We start from the raw sequence: 22,918 nt of genomic DNA on the forward strand, positions 1-22,918 counted from the left end.
GCGACGTTTCGGAGCCACGCAGGACCCCTTCTTCAAGCATGTGAGATCAAACTTCGCTTTTGCCTTTTTTTGACACTATGTGATTAAAGTTTTTGGACCGATTTTTGGAGATCCTGGTGTGCTGGTGACAATTTTATTTGAAATACAGCCGTTTGTGCAGGAACGTGTGCGTTGGGAGTATTGTATTGGACGTTATTTGAGAAGAAGACACCATTCACCTGTTTGGGATATATGAACTTTATCTGACCCTTACACATGCAGGATCATACCAGGATGTTAAATTGTTATAAGAAGCTCTGTACCATACATCTGCAAGCATAAAGATTGTGCTAATTAGTTATATACGCCAGTGGTGGGTGGTGGTATATTTTTTTGGGGGGCAGGAAACAATGCACCCAGAGCCCACCCTTTTTTGAAGCCTATTAGAGCCTCTGATTTTAATCACAAAAAAACCCCATTGGAATCCATTCGTCCAGCACCACCCATGTAGATTAGGGGGTCAGATGCATGGATAGGGGGGCAGCGCCCCTGCGCCCTGCATTATGGGCCGCCACTGATATAAGCGCTGGTTTTATTTTTATGCATTCATTAGATGCAGTGGATGAATCAGTTTTCTTTGCCTTTTTTCCCTGTTTTAACTTGATGATCTGGCCAGTAACACACCTTCTGTATTAGTGAGACACAACTGGAGGAATGATACATTCTGCTGGAGAGCTTGAGCTTGTAAAGGAAAATAGACTTACTGGCAGGATCACCAGATGAAAATAGAAGAAAAGCCTAAAAAGAGAAACTAATACAGCCATCACATCTAGGAATTGGTAGACTGCAATATAATAAATGTTTGCTGTTGGGTTTAATACTGCTTTAATAGGTAAATAACATAACAACTATTTCATGTTTTTAGATATCATTTAACTATGTTCCACACGGGAGAACAGTTAATAAAGAATACCAAACACTTGTGTACACTTCATTTAAATATAAATAGTTTCGTACCTGGTTAACACTGCTAAATCATTCACAATGTCCCCAGCATAGTCATCAATTATATCAGAACTCACTGGTATTAGTCCCAAACTCTGTATTCTTTCCATGTCCACTTAATTGAAAAAATAAATGACAGAAGTAAATATAAATTAAAATGTAACTTAAAAAGTTATATATCTTTTGTAATGATATAAACAACATTTAAACAAATTAAATGTAAGTACCAAAATGAAAAATGCTGAAATATTGGTTTTATGCTATTTTCAAAAACAGTGAATTTTTAAATTCTCAAAAAAAAATTTTTTTTTTATTGAGGATGAATAATTATTGCATAGGATGCAATCCAATACTATCAATGTAAAGTAGATGTAATAGTAAGCTAACAATGGAGCAGATTTGTGTAAAATAATTACAAGAAGAATGTCCAGCTGCAGCCAGCCACTAACTCAAACTATTTAAATAGAGTTATTAACTCTACCACCGCAGTTTTACTGTGGCAGGTTGGCTCGGCTGGGCAAATCGACGTTCCCTTACGTCACTTTTCCTTTTGGCCACTAGGTGTGCCTGGAGCTGATGCGAGTACCCGGCAGGTGCGATGACCACCGGGCACCCGCGATCGCTCGTGACAGAGCCAGAACCGGGATCTGTGTGTGTAAACACACAAATCCCGGTTCTTTCAAGGGAGTAGAGACAGATTGTGTGTTCATACTAAGTATGAGCACTTATCTCTCTCTCCACCTAGACAGTCACATCCCCCTACAGTTAGAACACAGCCAGTGACATTTATACAGTAATCAGTGCATTTTTATAGCATTGATCGCTGTATAATTGTCAATGGTCCCAAAAATGTTTGAAAAGTGTCCAATTTGTCTGCCACAATATCGCAGATCGCCGCCATTACTAGTAAAAAAAAAATAATAATAAAAATGCCATAAATCTATCCCCTATTTTGTAGACTCTATAACTTTTGCGAAAACCAATCAATATACGCTTATTGTGATTTTTTTTTTACCAAAAATATGTAGAAGAATACACATCGGCCTAAACTGAGGAAAAAATTTGTTTTTTTGAAAAAAAATGTGGGATATTTATTATAGCAAAAAGTAAAAGATATTGTGTTCTTTTTTTCAAAATTGTCGCTTTTCTTTTGTTGATAGCACAAAAAATATTTTTTTTAATTTTATATATTTTTTGGTATATGTATTATAGCAAAAAGTAAAAAAAAAAGTTTGGTATATGTATTATAGCAAAAAGTAAAAAAAATGTTTTTTTTTTTCAAAATTGTCACGTTTGTTTGTTTATAGCGCAAAAAATTAAAACCGCAGAGGTGATCAAATACCACCAAAAGAAAGCTCTATTTGTGGGAAAAAAATTTTGTTTGGGTACAGTGTCGCACGACCGCGCAATTGTCAGTTAAAGCGACACAGTGCCGTATAGCAAAAAATGGCCTGGTCATTAAGCAGCCAAATTTTCCGGGACTGAGGTGGTTAAGGGGACAATTCAAGAGCAGGTCAAAGTTGCTCTGGGGGAGTCATTGGAAAACATCCAAGGAGTGTACCAAGACGGTCAAGGCAAAGCTTTGTATAATCTATTGTTTGGTTTAAGTTAGCAAGATATTAGCAAATATGGTTTGAGGCTTGGTGAAATTCCAGAACCCGCCTTGTGGGCCTGGGTTGGCATCAGACAATTACAGGATATCGTGGGGGGGGGAGACTCTTTACATTTGGCCAGCTAAAGTCTAAATATCACCTTCATAACTGGTATTTCTTCCATTACTTACAGTTGCGGCATGCATTTTTAGCACAATTTAGCCCCTGTCTGAAGTCTATAGGGAATTGTTTATAGAAGGGCCGAAAGCACTTACCAAATGTAGGGACAGTTGGATGCCATTAATCCCTAACTTCCAGGGGGATGATTGGGATGATAAGTGGGGCTGTCCGTTCAGTACTCTGGTGTCGGCAAAGGACCGATACATTCAATTTAAACCGCTCCATAGAGCTTATTATATTCCAGCAAGAGTAGCCACTATTTATGGCACTGGCTCGGTGGAGTGCTGGCGATGTACCGCCTCTCCAGCCGATTCTGATCATATTTTTTGGCACTGTGAGCCGATACTGGAGTTATGGACAGGGGTCACTCACTTTGTATGCTGGGCCTAGTGGAGGAGGTAGCACCACTCTTCTCTCACTTGCTATTTTTCTATGCTCGCAATGCCATCTTGTTATGCTGGAAGAAGCCAGAGGCCTCTTCGTTATCATACTGAAAGGGCATCATTAATAAGGTTTTGCCTTTATATAAGGCCACATACTTGAATAGGGGCTGCCCCAACAAGTTCTAAAAGTATGGCAGTGTTGGCTGCTCTTGGTTGAATTGTTTTCTTTAGTATTGCGGTAGCAGCCCTGATATACTTCTCTCATATATGAATAGGAGTGTCTTGATCATTAGATCCTTACTGTTTTCATCTGGTTACTATTCAGTGATGATGTACTCAGCTGATAGGGCTTCTAGTCCCTGCTTGGTTTTCTTATGCACTTTAAGGAATGTTGCACAAATGGGAAGGGGGGATGGGGTTGTTTCTTTTTTATACATAGTTAGTTTTCTATGTTAGTGAGGTTACCAACCTGGTGAGAACTGTTACCAGGTTGTACCTTGTTATTTTTGTATGGATTTTTTTTCTTGTAAAATAAATGTAATAAAAATTATTTTCCAAAAAAAAAGAGGCAATGACAATGGATGGGAATAAATCCATTTGTGGGGGATTGCTTTCTTGCCACTAGCAATATGATAAATAATAGCTTTCTGCTACATGCTGTAATGTTAGCTTCATGAAGCTCCAAGATACCCAGGATTGTCATGCCAGAGTTAAAGGAGGTTTTTTTTCTTCTTGAGGCATGCTCAAAAACTTGATGCAAGTCTGCAGAATCATAACTGCATTTAAGATACATAGAGGGGTGACTGAGTCCCAGTTACTCCCTGTCACAAATGACAATATTATTGGATGATTTAGTAGGAAAGTGCTGGGTCCACTTAGAAAGAGGGCTGGACTTCAAAAATCATAAAATAATCTATTGTAAATGTAAGGTTAAGGGTTAAACTGGTGAAAGATTTTTAATAATGCAAGAGACATAGGAATGGCACTCAACTTCTTTGGTTGACCATGGCGCCTGTTCTGAGTGCAACCTGTCCTGTTAAACCGCTGTATGGTCTTGGCCACCGTGCTGCAGTTCAGTTTCAGGGTCTTGGCAATCTTCTTATAGCCTAGGGCATCTTTATGTAGAGCAACAATTCTTTTTCAGATCCTCAGAGAGTTCTTTGCCATGAGGTGCCATGCTGAACTTCCAGTGACCAGTATGAGAGTGTGAGAGTGATAACACCAAATTTAACACATCTGCTTCCCATTCACACCTGAGACCTTGTAACAGTAACGCGTCACATGACATCGGGGAGGGAAAATGGCTAATTTGGCCCAATTTGCACATTTTCACTTAGGGGTGTACTCACTTTTGTTGACAGCGGTTTAGAGATTAATGGATGTGTGTTGAGTTATTTTGAGGGGACAGCAAATTTACACTGTTATACTAGCTGTACACTCACTACTTTACATTGTAGCAAAGTGTTGTCACGTGAAAAGATATAATAAAATATTTACAAAAAATTTGAGGGGTGTACTCACTTTGGGAGATACTGAATAATATATATATTAAAGTACACTTTTTTAATGTTTTATTTATTTACCATTAACTGAAGCATCCTCTGAAAGGAAGGGTCTTGTTGTTCGAAGACGATATGATTGTAATTGGTTTCCACACTGACTTAGCTGAAGTGTTATATCCCAGATATGTCTAAACACCTGCTCAATCTCCTCCCCGGTTTCCAAATGTATATCTGGAACACAACCTCCAAGGTGAAAAGAGAAAAGTCATTCTACCTCACATATAAAATATATCTCAATAGACAAAATCTGTTAGGGAAAATGCATTGCAGATGTTACTATTAAATGCCCATACCATTGAAAATTAGACCTTTAAATGCAAACAGGAAATATAGGCTAGCTGCTAAATACTGCAGGTTTTTTCTTTTACCCAGGCATTGCTGCAGTACACTAGTCCGCCTGGTCATTTTGTTAGTAATCTGGTGTTTTAGGAACCGATGATGAAAGTGACGCAAGATAGCTATTCCAAAACACACCCACTGCTCCTCAATGTTGCTTACAAATGGAAAGCCTCATGCAAAGACTAAGGATTTTTTACAACTATCAATCAGATTCAAAAGAGTTTAATTCTATTCTTGCTGCAGTGAATTACACAAAACTTAGGCTCCATGCACACAGGACGCTCAAAAAAGTAGTACTGGATGTCAGATTACTGGCAGGAAAACGCTGCTTTAAAAACACAATTTTATCAGTGTTTTGCATTGGCGTCAATGCGCGTTTAACCACGCTAGCTTTTAGCTGCGTTTCTCTGCCTCTATTCAAAATCAGTGGTTCCATATGGGAGCCCATTGATTTGAATAGAAGTCGCACCAGAAATCGGATTATGATGATCCGACTTGCGGTGCGACTTGTGTGCTGAGGATAGGGGAACCCCCGCCAAAATGAAAAAAAAAAATTGACGTGGGGTCCCCCCCCTCGGACGATACCAGACCCTTTGGTCTGGTATGGATTTTAAGAAGAACCCCTATGCCAAAAAATGGCATGGGGTTCCCCCAAAAATCCATACCAAACCTTTATCCGAGCACGGGTTCCCCTTAAAACACGAAGGGTCTCATATCATCTGAAGGGGGGAACCCCACACCAATTTTTTTTTTCATTTTGGCGGAGGTTCCCCTTCATTCTCAAAACACAATTCGCACTGCAAGTTGGATCATCATGCTCCGACTTCTGGTGCGACTTCTATTTAAATCAATGGCTCCCTGATGAGGCTTAAAGCTCTGTTGCTCTTGAACGAGATTTTAGGGCATTCAAACAGCTCATAAACTCCCCTGCTGATAAACGTCCAAAAACGTCCATGTGTGCATGGACACCTAGGATAACATAGAGGGGAGTTTATGGGCTGTTAAAAAAACCGCCCAAACTCCCAAAAATGGACGTTTATGAGCTTCAGTGTGCATGGAGCCTTAGAGTAAGGTAAACTGAGAGGACTTTTTGACTTTAGCATTTTACTTTAGCATTTTACTGTGTTTGCTGAATAGCATTGTTTCACTTGTTCCCTGCAATTGTTCTTTACCATCCTTTCCACATACTTCAATATTGCAATGGTGAAATCACGCAGTCCTCCTCTGCTGCGTGTCTATATTGGGGTCATCCAGGGTAAAGGTGATATTGTCTAGCACTGTAGCTGTAGCAAAAGTTTAAAGAAAAACATTTTCAATGCTGTCTGACTTTGTTAGGGCCCAGTTACACTTCTGTTGTTTAGATTCTTTCCTATTGTATTTAGGGTTAGTTTTCACTATACATTTTTTAAAATGTCTTGCTTGCTGCAGTTTCTATAGCGACGGATACAAAAATGCACTTATATTGTGTCAGTTGTACAATATGCACCTAAATTACATATTTAAGAAAGTTCTTTTTTTTGTTGCTTTTGTTGAACATATGCTAGTTTTATTTGTGTGACTGCTGTAAAAGTGGTGTTTTTAAGGCAGAAGTAGAACTGAAAGCAGCCAAAGCCAATTTGAGTCTGGGTTCACACTAGTGTGAATTGGATGCAGGTTTCTTCTCATGCCTTCGCAAACTTGCGGTGCATGAGCTCCTTCATTCTTTAAAGCCCGTGATAGGACCTGAGAATTTGTGGGATCATTATTGGTTGGCAACCCTTCTTGACCACCGTTACAAGGGGATAGTCTGAGAACTCACATTCCCACACTCACAGAGGATGAAATTTCTTGAGGACACCTTAAAGCGGAGTTCCACCCTAAAGTGGAACTTCCGCTCATCGGATTCCTCCCCCCCTCCGGTGTCACAATTGGCACCTTTCAGGGGGGAGGGGGGTGCAGATACCTGTATAATACAGGTATCTGCACCCACTTCCGGGTATAGCTAGCTGCAGCTAGCTGCAGACTCCCCGCCCACCCCCATTGTGCTGTGGGAAATACACAGTTCCCACAACACAATGGGGACCAGTATAGACGCGCAGCGTGACTTGCGCATGCGCAGTAGGGAACCGGGCAGTGAAGCCGCAACGCTTCACTTCCTGATTCCCTCAGTGAGAATGGCGGCGGCAACACCCGAAGACTGAGGGATGGTTCGGTCTCGGGTGCCGACATCGCTGGACCCCGGGACAGGTAAGTGTCCTTATTTTAAAAGTCAGCAGCTGCAGTATTTGCAGCTGCTGACATCTAAATTTTTTTTTTTTTCGCGAAACTCCACTTTAAAAAGAAGAGTCTGTTAGGTTACAGTCCCATGGAAAGGCTAGTTTTGAGGCTTCTATTGGTCAAGAGAGGAGCGATGGAGAAGGGGGCTCCCTCATTGATGCAGTTAAAAAAAAATTTAGTCCTCAGCTTCTACATCCCATTGGCAGCATCTTCATCATATGGTGGGAGATTATCTAGGGGTAAAAACAGACATGACAAGCTTTCCAGTTGACGATCCACTGGGTTATTGGGTCATGAGAATAGACCACTGGCCAGAACTTGCGCAGTATGCAATTGAACTGCTGGGCTGCCCTGCATCCAGCATGCTTTCCAAATGGGTATTCAGTGCTGCTGGAGGTTTTGTGACAGATAAAAGAGCATGTCTGTCCACAGACTCTGTTGACCGGCTGACATTTATCAAAATGAATCAGCCCTAGATTAGAGGCAGCTATCATCCCCTGATACCAATATTGCCAATAAAGCGTTTTCTGGATCTGGAACCTCTGCAAGACTGTCTACGCTTCCTATCTTTGTGGGTGTTGATTTTATCTGGAAGAAGTTTTTTTTGGCTTAGGTTTCATGGGCACGATTAACACCCAAGGATCAATTTTTCCGCACCTGTTTGACATGTGCATATCATTTAAATTTTTGACAGCAAGGCCAATTCTTGCTTTTGTCAAGAGTACCTCTGTAGGGTTACAGTGTGAAGGCACCACCAACGCCCAAAGCCCAATTTTTCCCTCACTGTTTGACAGGGGGCATATCATTTACATTTTTTAAAGCAAGGCCAATTCTTGCTTTCATCAAGAGTACCTCAATAGGGATATGGTGTTAAGGCAACACCAACACTTTTTTTCACAATTTTTGCCCAAGTTTTCCACACCTATTATTCAAAGTCTGCAAAGCAGACACCAGAATTTATCCCACAAAATCTCTAATCTTGTGTCCAATGCACAAAATTGTGGCCTCATCATACAGACTGGCTCCCCAAGCCTTTGTTTATAAAATAAAGAAATCTTGCAGGGAAAATGTAATTTTATTGCCTTTATAAATGTCACTTTTGCTGCGGCATGTTTTATACACAGTACAAATGCGCAACATTACAGGCAGACTAAGGGCACTTCCCAGGCACTATTTTGAAAGGAATTTTTCATTATTATTGTTTCACTTTAAGCAGCAGTAAATCACTGCTCATTTAAAAATGATGGTTTTTTACAAACCTTTCTTCATTCATACATGTCCAATAACTTGCACCTAAGCCCTCAAAATGGGCATTTTTCCAGTTTGGGTTTAATAGACTTCATTTTTCGGCTCCAAACTTTGTTCGAGGGTTCTGGCGCGAAACAAACCGGGGAGTGTTCGGCCCATCTCTATGAGATACTACAAGAAGACTTGACTCACAATCCAACACATCCTAAAGGTGTTCAATAATGTTGAGATCTGGGCTCTGTGCAGGCCACTTAGGTTCTTTGCAGAGCCCTGACTTTATAGTCCTTTGTGCACAGACACACAATCCTGCTGGAAAGAAAAAAGGGCCCTCCCCAACCTGGTACCACAATGTTGGAAAAGCGCAAATGTCTGCAATGTCCTTGTATGCTGTAGCAATAATAGATACTATTGTTTGATTGAAAGCATCTGAACTACAAAATGTAGGAGGGTGTTAACATGCTTTTGTAGTTAACTACCGTAAATACATACATAAAGAGCATATTGTGTTCAATACATAGTAAAACACTTACCAGTGGACATCTCTTTTTCACAGTAATAGGCAATGTTTTTCAGCAGTAAATCATCACTGAGGTTGGATATATAAGTCCAGTTTATTGATCCAGCCAGTTTTTTACATTGAGTTCTTAGAAGGTTTAAGGCAAAAGCTTCACATATTTTTAGCTAAAAAAATGTTCATACAGTCATGATTAAAGATAAGTTTAACCACTTGCCTACCAGGCTAATTCTGACATTTTTGCTCCTACATGTAAAAATCATAATTTTTTTGCTAGAAAATTACACAGAACCCACAAACATTATACATGTTTTTTTAGCAGAGAGAATAAGATGGGGGTCGTTGCAACTTTTTTTTCTTGCGTGGTAAAGATATTTTGAAAAAAAAAAACGGCAGAGTTAGCACATTTTTTTTGCATAATGCGAAAGATGATGTTACGCTGAGTAAATAGATACCTAACATGTCACGATTCAAAACTGCACACACTCGTGGAATGGGCCAAACTTCGGTACTTAAAAATCCCCATAGGCGACGCTTTAACATTTTTTACAGGTCTAATGCTTTGAGTTACAGAGAAGGTCTAGTGCTAGAATTATTACTCTCGCTCTAACATTTGTGGCGATACCTCACATGTGTGGTTTGAACGTCGTTTACATATGTGGGTGCGACTTATGTATGCGTTTGCTTCTGGGAGCGAGCACGCAGGGACAGGGGTGCTTTAAATTCTATTTTTATTTTTTATTGTTAATTTTACTTTTATTTTTCTAGTTTGATGCTTTCTAATTAAATATTTTTTTGGATCCCTTTTATTCCTATTACAAGGAATGTAAGCATCCGATCTTATAATCGGAATAGTGCATGACAGGTCCTCTTTACAGTGGGATCTGGGGTCAATAAGTCTCCAGATCTCACCTCTAGGCTGGGAAGCCTGAAATAAAAAAAAAAAGAAGATCCTGGCTTCACAAATGCAAAGGCCGGACGTGACGTCATAACATCGCGCCCGGCCTCCAAACGATCATAGAGACTCCGGGGACCATCTGGCCCACCAGAAATCTCTATGGTCAACATCCGCCGTTCCTTCTCCGGTTCGCCAATGGCAGGGGTGAGCCGGGAGAAGCACAGGAGGGTGGCGGGAAGGGGGGGCGTCCCCTCCCGCCGCCTATAAGAACTATCAAGTGGCTGAACAGCCGCTATGATTCTTCTTATGGAAAAGGGAATGTCTGGCTGAAAAGAAGATATCTGAATAGTGCCTGTAACTGCAGGCATAATTCAGATATCACTGCTCAAACCTGACGATGTCATATGACTTTGGGAGGGCGGGAAGTGGTTAATCCATTGTATTCCAAATGTAAGAATTTAAAGTGGAGTTCCACCCACTTTTACAACTCTTCAGCATCCCTCACTACACTGTGCACTGTAAACGAATTGGATATTTTAAAAAAAAATTTCTCAGCACCTACTGTATAACTGCTGTATTCATTTTTCACTTCTTCCTCCCTGGCCGTGGCCCATCGCATCATTTCCTGTTTGCAATGCCTTCTGGGAAGGGGCGGCAACTTCCTCTGACACTGCCGTTGCTATGGAAACCTGACCTGAAACCTATTACACTGCATGTGCTGCACTGAGCATGTGCGAGATCTGCAAGGATGAGATCCAGGAAGAAATACAGTCTGGCTTCAGATGCCCACACTTGCTGTAAGTTTATAAAATAACAAACTACTGCTATAAACTAACAAAACAGACCTTAGTTTACAGACTAACTTTACTAGAATACATTAAGCTTGTGTATTATAGGGGTATTTTTATTTAAAAATATAATTTCGGCCGGAACACCACTTTAATTATTCGCTGTTCAAGCTGTTCTGCTTCATATTCCTGTTTTATCCTATCCTTTATAAACCCCACAGGTTTACAATTCAGTATTTGTAATATCTATATTCTTACAGCTGCTTTGAATAACATCACTTGATGTAAATGATCTAGATAATCTACACCTTATAAGATGGTACATTATAGTATCACCTTTCTTGCTAATAAATACAGTGCCTTGAAAATATCCCTTTGTCACGTTACAACCAAAAAAGGTAAATGTATTTTATTGGGATTTGATGTGATAGACCAACACAAAGTGGCACATAATTATGAAGTGGAAGGAAAATGATAAATGGTTTTCATTTTTTTTTTTACAAATAAATATCTGAAAAGTGTGGCGTGCATTTGTATTCAGCCCCCTTTCCTCTGATACCCCTAAATAAAATCTAGTGGAACCAATTGCCTTCAGAAGTCACCTAATTAGTAAATAGAGTCCACATGTGTGTAATTTAATCTCACTATAAATACAGCTGTTCTGCGAAGCCCTCAGAGGTTTGTTAGAGAACCTTAGTGAACAAACAGCATCATAAAGGCCAAGGAACAAACCAGACAGGTCGGGGATAAAGTTGTGGAGAAGTTTAAAGCAGGGTTAGGTTATAAAAAAAAATATCCCAAGCTTTGAACATCTCAAAGAGCACTGTTCAATCCATCATCCCAAAATAGAAAGATGGCACAACTGCAAACCTACTAAGACATGGCCTGAACTGACAGGCCGGGTAAGGAGAGCATTAATCAGAGAAGCAGCCAAGAGGCCCATGGTAACTCTGAAGGAGCTGCAGAGATCCACAGCTCAGGTGGGAGAATCTGTCCACAGTAGAACTATTAGTCATGCACTCCGCAAATCTGGCCTTTATGAAAGAGTGGCAAGAAGAAAGCCATTGTTGAAAGAAAGCCATAAGAAGTCCCATTTGCAGTTTGCGAGAAGCCATGTTGAGAACATAGCAAACATGCGGAAGAAGGGGCTCTGGTCAGATGAGACCAAAATTGAACTTTTTGGCCTAAAAGCAAAACGCTTTGTGTGGCAGAAAATTAACACTGCACATCACCCTGAGAACGCTATTCCCACTGTGGAACATGGTGGTGGCAGTATCATGTTGGGGGATACTTTTCTGCAGCAGGGATAGGGAAGCTTGTCAGAGTTGATGGGATGATGGATGGAACCAAATACAGGGCAATCTTTGAAGAAAACCTGTTATGCCCTGTACACACGGTCAGACATTGATCGGACATTCCGACAACAAAATCCATGGATTTTTTCCGACGGATGTTGGCTCAAACTTGTCTTGCATACACACGGTCACATAAAGTTGTCGGAAAATCTGATCGTTCTAAACGCTGTGATGTAAAACACGTACATTAGGACTATAGACGGGGCAGTAGCCAATAGCTTTAGTCTCTTAATTTATTCTGAGCATGCGTGGCACTTTGTGCGTCGGATTTGTGTACACACGATTGGAATTTCCGACAATGGATTTTGTTGTCGGAAAATTTTATAGCAAGCTCTCAAACTTTGTGTGTCGGAAATTCCGATGGAAAATGTGTGATGGAGCCCACACACGGTCGGAATTTCCAACAACAAGGTCCTATCACACATTTTCCATCGGAAAATCCGACCGTGTGTACAGGGCATTAGAGTCAGCAGGACAATGAGCCTAAATTGCTACAATGGAATGGTTTCGATCAAAGCATATTCATGTGTTAATATGGCCCAGTCAAAGTCCAGACCCAAATCCAATTGAGAATCTGTGGCAAGGCTTGAAAATTGCTGTTCACAGACACTCTCCATCCAATCTGACAAAGCTTGAGCTATTTTGCAAAGGAGAATGGGCAAATATTTCACTATCTAGATGTGCAAAGCTGGTAGAAACACCCCCAGAAAGACTTGCAGCTGTAATTACAGTGAAAAGTGGTTCTACAAAGTATTGGGGGGCTCAATACAAATGCACGCCATACTTTTCTAATATTTATTTGTAAAACATTTTGAAAACCATTTATCATTTTCCTTCCACTTCACAATTATGTGCCACTTTGTGTTGGTCTATCACATAAAATACATTTATGTTTTTGGTTGTAACCTGACAAAATGTGGAAAGTTTCAAGGGGTGTGAATACTTTTTCAAGGCACTGGAGCTGCCTTATGAATAATGTCTGCGCATGCTACACGCGATGAATGGTCTCTTTGACTATATGAATGCATTACAAATTGTACAGCCTGAAAATTGGCTTAACCACTTCAGCCCCAGAAGGATTTGCCCCCTTAATGACCAGGCAATTTTTTGCGATACGGCACTGCTTTCGCTTTAACTGACAATTGCGCGGTTATGCAACATTGTACCCAAACAAAATTGATGTCCTTTTTTCCCCCACAAATAATGCTTTTTTTTTTGGTGGTATTTGATAAGCTCTGTGGTTTTTATTTTTTGCGCTATAAACAAACAAAGAGCAACAATTTTGAAAAAAAAAACAAATTTTATTTAACTTTTTGCTATAATACATATCCAAAAAAATTTATAGAAAAACAAATTTATTCATCAGTTTACGCCAATATTTATTCTTCTACATATTTTTGATAAAAAAAAATCCCAACAGACGTATATTGATTGGTTTGCACAAAAGTTATCGTGTCTACAAACTATGGGATAGATTTGTGGACGTTTATTTATTTTTATTGTTTTTACTAGTAATGGCGTGGATCTGCGATTTTTAGCATGACTGCAACATTGCGGCGAACACTTCTGACCCCAAATTACATTTTTTGTGGACCAGTGACATTATTACATTGATCAGTGCTATAAAAATGCACTGATCAATGTAAAAGTTACACTGGCAGGGAAGGGGTTAACACTAGGGGGCGATCAAGGGGTTAACTGTGTTCCCTGGGTGTGTTCTAACTGTGGAGGGGGGTTGGTCTGCCTGGGACATGACAGAGATCACTGTTCCCGATGACTGGGAACAGTAGATCTCTGTCATGTCCCGTCAGAACTGGGATTTGCCTTGTTTACAAAGGCAGATCCCCATTCTAACTCTGCACTAGGCGATCACAGGTTGCTGGTGGACATCGAGTCAGATTTTCGCAGGAGAGCCAACCTGCCGCCACATAACTTTTAGTATATCAAAGTACCCTGGCCTCATTCCAGGTCTGTGGGCAGTATTTGATAGTCCTGGCACAAGTGAGTACAGCCCTCGCATTTTTGAAAATATTTTATTATACCTTTTCATGTGACAACACAGAAAAAATTATACTTTGTAAAGTAGTGAGTGTACAGCTTGTATAACTGTGTAAATTTGCTGTCCCCCTCAAAATAACACACAGTCATTAATATCTAAACCGCTGGCAACAAAAGTGAGTACACCCCTAAGTAAAAATGTCCAAATTGGGCCAAATTAGCCATTTTCCCTTCCCCGGTGTCATGTGACTTGTTACTATTACAAGGTCTCAGGTGTGAACAGGGAGCAGGTGTGTTAAATTTGGTGTAATCGCTCTCACTCTCTCATACTGGTCACTGGAAGTTTAACATGGCACCTCATGGCAAAGAACTCTCTGAGGATCTGAAAAAAAGAATTGTTGCTCTACATAAAGATGGCCTCGGCTATAAGAAGATTGTTAAGACCCTGAAACTGAGCTGCAGCACGGTGGCCAAGACCCTACAGCAGTTTACCAGGACAGGTTCCACTCATAACAGGCCTCACCATGGTCGACCAAAGAAGTTGAGTGCACGTGCTCAGCGTCATATCCAGAGGTTATTTTCGGGAAATAGACATATGAGTGCTGCCAGCATTGCTGCAGAGGTTGAAGGGGTGGGGGTCAGCCTGTCAGTGCTCATACCATACGCCACACACTGCATCAAATTAGTGTGCATGGCTGTCATCTCAGAAGGAAGCCCCTTCTAAAGATGATGCAATAGAAAGCCCGGAAACAGTTTGCTGAAGACAAGCAGACAAAGGACATGGATTACTGGAACCATGTCCTGTGGTCTGATATGACCCATATAAACTTATTTGGTTCAGATGGTGCCAAGTGTGTGGCGGCAATCAGGTGAGGAGTACAAAGACAACTGTGTCTTGCCTACAGTCAAGCATAGTGGTGGAAGTGTCATGGTCTGGGGCTGCATGAGTGCTGCCGGCACTGGGAAGCTACAGTTCATTGAGGGAACCATGAATGCCAACATGTAATGTGACATTCTGAAGCAGAGCATGATCCCCTCCCTTCGGAGACTGGGCCGCAGGGCAGAATTCCAACATGATAACGACCCTCCAAGACGACCACTGCCTTTCTAAAGAAGCTGAGTGTAAAGGTGATGGACTGGCCAAGCATGTCTCCAGACCTAAACCCTATTGAGCATCTGTGGGGAATCCTCAAACGGAAGGTTGAGGAGGGCAAGGTCTCTAACATCCACCAGCTCCATGATGTCGTCATGGAGGAGTGGAAGAGGACTCCAGTGGCAACCTGTGAAGCTCTGGTGATCTCCATGCCCAAGAGGGTTAAGGCAGTGCTGGAAAATAATGATGGCCACACAAAATATTGGCACTTTTGGCCCAATTTGGACATTTTCACTTAGGGGTGTACTCACTTTTGTTGCCAGCGGTTTAAACATTAATGGCTGTGTGTTGAGTTATTTTGAGGGGACAGCAAATTTATACTGTTATACAAGCTGTACACTCACTACTTTACATTGTAGCAAAGTGTCATTTCTTCAGTGTTGTCACATAAAAAGATATAATAAAATATTTACAAAAATGTGAAGGGTGTACTCGCTTTTGTGAGATACTCTATATGCAGTAAAACCTTGGTTTGAGAGTAACTTGGTTTGAGAACAATATTAAATAAATTTTGACTTGATATACAAGCGATGTCTTGATATACAAGTAGCGTCATGTCACAACTGAGTATAAAAGAGAAGAGAGGCGCCTCTAAGTGTAGCAATATTATTACATTTAATGAAGGTTTAGCAACATTTAGCAACTCACATGGTTGATGATTAAAACAGGCACATCTAAGTATGCAAGCATCCGGGGTAAAGCTGTCCACATAGACCATCCTCCTCACCGCCATCGACGTCGTCCCTTCCACTCTGCGCTCCATGAGCGGTTCAAGCCTCGTTTTCAAATCGCTCTACTGCAGGGTAGTCAATTGCAGACTGACAGTGGTGAGAGACGGCGGTGCGGGGGATGGCCTATGTGGACAGCTTTACCCCGGTTGCCTACATACTTAGATGTGCCTCTTTTAATCCTAAACCATGTAAGTTGCTAAATGTTGTACTTTCATTAACTATAACAATATTGCTACACTTAGAGATGCCTCTCTACTTTTTTATACTCTGTAGCTCCTGCTGGAGTTTGCTTCTAATCTAGGTACAGGGTCGCACGTCCGCGCAATTGTCAGTTAAAGCAATGCAGTGTCATATCGCAAAAAATGGCCTGGTCAGGAAGGGGGTAAATTCTTCCGGGGCTGAAGTGGTTAAAGATAAAAACATGCAGTAAAACCAGTTAATGTTCGATAGACCGGAAATTATGTAACTGTATAGTCCCGCCCAGTGCGTTTCGCCAGCCAATCAGTCTTCAGTGGCCTGATTGGCTGGCGAAAAATATATATATATATTAGTACTTACCATATTTAAAATTAAGGCAGCTTCCATGTTCCAGTTAGCATTTATGAGCCTAGATTTTGCCCTTTGAGAAAGAGGCAGAACAATCATTAAAGCTTCACTAAGACACATCATTCTACATAGGTCAGCCACTTCATCTATTGCCAAGAATGAAACATCACCCTGCAAAAATTATAAATACCAAACAATTAGTTTTGAAAAACTACTATAATAACTAAAATAAAATCTAATCTTTTTACTCTTTACTTATTTAAATTAATCAAATCTCCATGGCACTATACCATATCTGATCAGTTTTTAATTAGGATATAATAAATATGTAGAAACATGTATATCCCCAAATGAAGGTTGAACACTTTCCTACTTATGTTAAAGGATGCAGGCTGCCATTGCTGGCTTCCCTGTTAGGAATATTAGTTTCTTGCCTGTCATACTGAGGCTTTTCTTTCAATGTTGTCCAAGTCTTTGACCTTGAATAATTTTAACGATAAGGAATTTTGACACTTTTCTCAACTGTTTACAGAATGTATGTTCTGTGTCTATGACTCAGAAATACTGTAACTATGCAAGCAGGTTAGCATTTTCAAAAAAAGGCTGGCAAAGGCACCTCCCATACATTTCTACTAACAGACTTACGTAAAGGCCTGGCAACCTTAGACATGCCTTACTATTAAGCAAACAAGACAATTGAGGAAGCAGTACAAGGAATCATGCCATTCTTTTTTTCAAGAAATCCCCTTCTACATTCTTTATTGTTAGCAATAACATTTCCACTTATTTTTTATTTGCTTGCTTGCAAATTGCATTGTTGTAAGTTAGTAACTCAGACACCTACAGGCAGTCCTTACACAAACCTTTGTAGATCTCTCTCAAACTTTCACAAGATGCTACAGGCTCGATAGTGAACATGGTGGATGCATAATATATGAGTTCCCCTTTGGTCCTGCATCATTTGCCTCCACTTTTGCTTCTACAAGCTTCATGTAGCTTGAAAGAATACAGGGACTTTCCAGGCAAAGCATTTACTGTACAAATGGGCAAAAAAAAAAAAGCAGTGGCAGTCCACTGCTGCCTCACAATCAGAAGATAGGTCTACCAAGGACACTAGACTTCAGAGGTTTCTCTCTAGGCCCACCTCCCCAATGTTTTCCCAGCCTGCGCAGGGTGAACACGTGTCCTGGATTGCTCGGGATAGTCTTGCATTAGGCAGATCTGTCCTGGGTCCCGGGCACCTTCATTCCAGGAAAATACAGTGTCCCGGAATTGCTCCTGGGCCAAACTGATGCCCCCTAAAAAAGCCACCGCATCGCCGTTGTTACTCACTGTCAGTCTGTGTCCTGGTGAACCCCTAGCTGAGACCTGTTTTACATGTTCCTGTCAGGGCTGTGCTCAGCCCTCCCTTCTCAGTGCTCAGGTTGCTCAGCTGTTGGTTATCGTTCCACAGTGGCTCACCTGGTGATCATTTCCTGCTCATCAGCCAGCCCCTTCTGGCTATTTAAACTGCCTGGTTCATTGCTTTCGTGCCTTCACCTTTGTCAAACATATCTGGAGACTCATTGCTGTGTTCCTGCTGAAGACTTGCCTGGCTGATGTCCTTTCTGGTTCCTGATCCTGTCTGCTGCCACCGACTACGCTGATCTCTAGCTTCCTGATTTACTGGCTTGTTCTGACTCGCCGCTTTGGCTACCATATCCTGGCTATGTTTTGACTACGTTTACTGATTTGTACCATTTTACTATTATAGTAAAAGGTGTGATTTTTACTGCATTTTCTGTCTCTGTCTGATTCATGGTTCCTGACAGTTCCACCACTGCCGCTGGCTCACTGCTCCTTTTGGAGGGAAGAAGGGGAAAATCCCTGAATGGCAGTTTGAAAATGTGGTCACCCAAAGCTTGCATAACCAAACAACCTATTGCATGGCGGCAATTACACTAACGATTCCACCAGCACAATATTCAACCACCTTAGCACTGAATTACACACCCTACTTCAGAAAAATAATACAATCTATGACTAGTCACATAAGTCATAGTTTAATTATTATCTACTCCAATAGGTCCAAGTTTTGGAGAAAGAACACGTGTCCCTTAACTACTTGAAGACCAAGCTTTTTCTGGTATTTTTTGTTTACAAGTTTAAATCAGTATTTTTTGCTAGAAAATTACCGTATTTATCGGCGTATAACACGCACCGGCGTATAACACGCACCGGCGTATAACACGCACCCCAATTTAGGAGGGAATTTTAAGGAAAAAAAAACTTTTAGGAGGGAAGTTGAAGGGAAAAAAACTTACATTTAAATGCCCATCATTGCAGCCTTCTCAGTGCAGCCTTGCCCCAGTGCAGCCTTGTCAGTGCAGCCTTGCTAGTGCAGCCATGTCAGTGCAGCCTTCCCCAGTGCAGCCATGTCAGTGCAGCCTTGTCAGTGCAGCCTTGTCAGTGCAGCCATGTCAGTGCAGCCATGTCAGTGCAGCCTTCTCAGTGCAGCCTTCTCAGTGCAGCCATGTCAGTGCAGCCATGTCAGTGCAGCCATGTCAGTGCAGCCTTCCCCAGTGCAGCCTTGTCAGTGCAGCCTTCCCCAGTGCAGCCTTGCCCCAGTGCAGCCTTCGATCCCCTGTCCCTGCTTCCCGGGCTTCAAAATCGCCGACCGCGATTTGAAAATGGCGCCGCCGGCGCCGAAATACACAGAGCTGGTCCTCAGCTCTTTCCAGCGGCTCTCGTTCACTTTCGGCTCCACTCGTAGTCCCAAGCGGAGCTATCCGAGTTGATCGGATAGCTCGGGATCGCAGGGTATCGGCGTATAACACGCACCTGCGACTTTCCCCTGATTTTAAGGGGAAAAAAGTGTGTGTTATACGCCGATAAATATGGTACTTATAACCCCAAAACATTATACATTTTTTTTTAGCAGAGACCCTAGGGAATAAAACGTCAATCATTGAATTTTTGTTTTATGTCACACGGTATTTGCGCTGGGTTTTTTTTGGAAAAAAATACACTTTAATGAATACAAAAAAACAAAACATAATATATACCCTGTTATTTTTGTTAGAGCGAGTAAATAGATACCTAACATGTCACGCTTTAAAATTGTGCACGCTCGTGGAATGACAACAAACTAAAGTGCTTAAAAATCTCCATAGGCGACGCTTTCAAAATTTTTACAGATTACCTGTTTAGTGTTACAGAGGAGGTCTAGTGCTAGAATTGCTCTCGCGCTAACATTCGCAGTAATACCTTACAAGTGCAGTGCGCATACCATTTACATATGTGTGCGTGACTTACATATGTGTTCGCTTTTCTATGTATTTTACTTTTTATTTCTTATTATTTTTATACTGTCTCCAAATCTCTTCTTTACCATTAAAAGCAAAAGAAAAACATTTTTTTATCTTTTGCTTTAAAAAAAATATATAACATTTATTTATTTCCACTCTGGACCGGAAGTGACATCATGACGTCACTCTGGGCCACCAAGGCCATAGAGGCGATCAAAGAGGATATACTTTTTGATCGCCTGTGAGACCAGATGGCCGCACAGTTGTATCATTTCTTGGGCGAACCAGTGGTAACGGTAAGCCCAAGAGACACCGGCAAGCGGCGGGAGGGGGGACGTCATCACCCACCGCTTCTGAAAGCGTTCCAGCTGCTTATGACCTGCTTAGAACACTTTCAAGAGAAAGTCAGCTGAAAAAAAACGGTACCGGGGTTATGACTGATATTTTCAGTCATAATCCCAGTAAACCACTTCAAAGCCACAACGTATATATACGTATTGCAGGCTTGAAGTGGTTAAAATGTCATACAACTCCGATTTTATTCGTAGAATAGAATTAGACAACATCTCTGCATATATAAAATGTATCTGTTACCTTACCATCTCTGTGGGGCAATGCCAGGGTTGCAACTACTTTAGCCTGGACAACTATTTATTTGTTATTATGTAAAAATGATTGCCATATAATGTAGAGGGCCTTATCTCTATATGTAAATGATGGTTTACCCTAAAAGAACTTTAAGTGTCAAATACTAATGTACTCTTTGTATAAAAGATGCACTTCACAAAAGGAGGCTCCCTCATACTCTAACTCATATTCATAGCCTTAGACCGCTCAGGTAAAGTTAGGGTAGCTATTAGGGTTGTCACCTCATCCCTTTAAAACCAAACACATATTAATTACACAGGTTCCGTGCCTGATTAAGGTGGTAATTAAACTCACTTTGTGCCTTATTTGCATTAAATTACCCCCAGAACCTGTGTAATTCATATGTGTTCTGGTTTAAAAGGGATGAGGTGGCAACCCTAGTAGCTATACTCAGATGTTCCAGTCCAATTTAGCTTCTGTAACTCCCAGCTTTAGCAACCTTCCAGAAAGTAGTAGGCCTAATAAACCAGCTCAAATCTTTTGTCCTTCAACCTTAGGAAAAACACTCTAAAGCCTCGTACACACGATCGGATTTTCCGCAGACAAAGCGTCAGACTTTTGTCCGAAGGGCATTGGCCATGAACTTGTCTTGCATACAAACGGCACACAATTGTCGGCCAACAAACACAAACGTAGTGACGTACTACGTGGCTTTTCAGCTCTTTAGCGCCACCCTTTGGGCACCTTCTGCTAATGTTGTGTTTGGTTGTGAGCATGCGTGTTTGTACTTTGGACTGTTGTCTGACCAGACTTGTGTACACACGATCAGAAAATCTGACAACAGACCGCTGTCCGTGGAAAGTTTATAAGCCTGCCATCCAACATTTGTCCGCGCAAAATCCAACAATTGTCCGATGGAGCATACAAACGGTCGGATTTTAGGCCAACAGTCTGTCAACACACAATTCCAGTCGGAAAAAACGATTGTGTGTACGAGGCTTAAAGGCCGTACACACAATACGAAAGTCGGAAGTAAAATTTTGTCTGAAGAACGATCTGCCAATTTTCGAATCGTTAGTATGGTGCTTTCAACAGCCGATTCCAGTTTTTCATACATCAGAAGCTGGATGTGCAGACTAGAAAATTTATTGTCTTACGTGAACTCTACGTCCGATTTTCATTTAATTAGTACGGTTTTGTACGAAAAAAAAAAAATCATAAGAGCAAGACTACGCATGCTCAGCAATGAAAGAACACATACGAAACTATTCAACACATTACGTCACTTCTGAAGTTGTATTCCATCGTACGAGAATTTTCGTATGGTGAGTAACCTCTTCACTTTCGACATGAGACTAGCATGCAACAAAAAACGGACAAACGGTCATCCGAAAATCTGATCATGTGTACGAGGCTTAAAGCGGAGTTCCACCCAAATTTTGAACAATATCTGTATGTATTCTCTTCCTTGCCTAGATGCTGACATGCCGTTTAAAAAAATTTAAATCACCGTAATTACCTTTTATTTTTCTATTCTTCTTTGCACTTCCTGGTTCTCCTCCCGTGGGAGTAGGCGTGTTTCTAGCCTCTCCCAGACTCCTGGGAGCTAGTCTCAGGCTTCCCAGGATGCCACTGTGCATGTGCTGGAACGAGCGGTGAATGCTGGGAGCACAGCATTCACCACATCCAGGAAATAAATGCTTGTGGGCTTCAAATGCCCACAATGAAGATGGAAACCGCCTGCAGTGAATAATATAAGTTATTCTTTCCGACGAAATCTGACACAGGCGGACATATTACACACAATATGTGAGTATGTAATGCTGAGAAGAAAAGTTTGTGAATGAACTCAAAAAAAAAAAAACGATAGATAGGTGGACCCCCGCTTTAAGGCTGGGTTCACACTATCTTTGCATGCGGCTCACAGCAGGGGTCCAGTGCGTCCCCGTTCACTGTTTCAGGTCCGATTTCAGCCTGAATTTTTGGCTGACTTCAGACCTGAAACGGCCCAAAAAACGCACAGGAATCCGCAGCAGAGTTATGTGAACCGGCTCCATAGAGAGCCAGTCAAAATCTCCTCCTATTGCGAATTGAATGTGGAGAATCCACATCCAATTCGCAATAGTGTAAACCCAGCCTAAACTGAGGAAAAAAGACTCCCCAGGCCCACCCCAGAACTCAAACTTCAGCCTGATGGGACTCATACCCAAATATAACCCACACAAAATACTTCAAAAGTTACTACTGAAGTCTTTACAAATGCCTCACACCTCCAAAACATCCAGATTTTAAAACATTTGACTTCCAGAATTTTAACATTAAAGCGGTATTAAACCCAAAACCCGAAATGTATTATATTGCAGCTTACCAATCATTAGACATTTTGGCTGCATTCATTTTCTTTTTATTATGTTTTTTCCCCTCTGTTTTTACCTAGTGATCCGGCCAGTAACACAACTCTTCTATTAGGCGCCTTTCACACTGTCGGACCGTTCAGGTCCGCCTGTCAGTTTTGT

General features: G+C 41.2%; 1 protein-coding gene across 2 annotated transcripts in view; it reads right to left on the reverse strand.

Annotated features, from left to right (window-relative positions):
* Nucleotides 1-22,918, reverse strand: part of LOC141113183 (probable ATP-dependent RNA helicase DDX60) — a 340,633-nt gene that overhangs the window by 255,548 nt on the left and 62,167 nt on the right. For both annotated transcript variants that reach the window (XM_073606131.1, XM_073606122.1), the window contains exons 8-11: nucleotides 16,540-16,698; nucleotides 9,075-9,225; nucleotides 4,723-4,884; nucleotides 997-1,099 (exon numbers count right to left, since the gene is read on the reverse strand). In XM_073606131.1, coding sequence (XP_073462232.1) covers nucleotides 997-1,099; nucleotides 4,723-4,884; nucleotides 9,075-9,225; nucleotides 16,540-16,698 — 575 coding nt within the window. The remainder of the gene's footprint in view (nucleotides 1-996; nucleotides 1,100-4,722; nucleotides 4,885-9,074; nucleotides 9,226-16,539; nucleotides 16,699-22,918) is intronic.

Source organism: Aquarana catesbeiana, linkage group LG01, assembly GCF_042186555.1.
Source record: "Aquarana catesbeiana isolate 2022-GZ linkage group LG01, ASM4218655v1, whole genome shotgun sequence".
Lineage (NCBI taxonomy): Eukaryota > Metazoa > Chordata > Amphibia > Anura > Ranidae > Aquarana > Aquarana catesbeiana.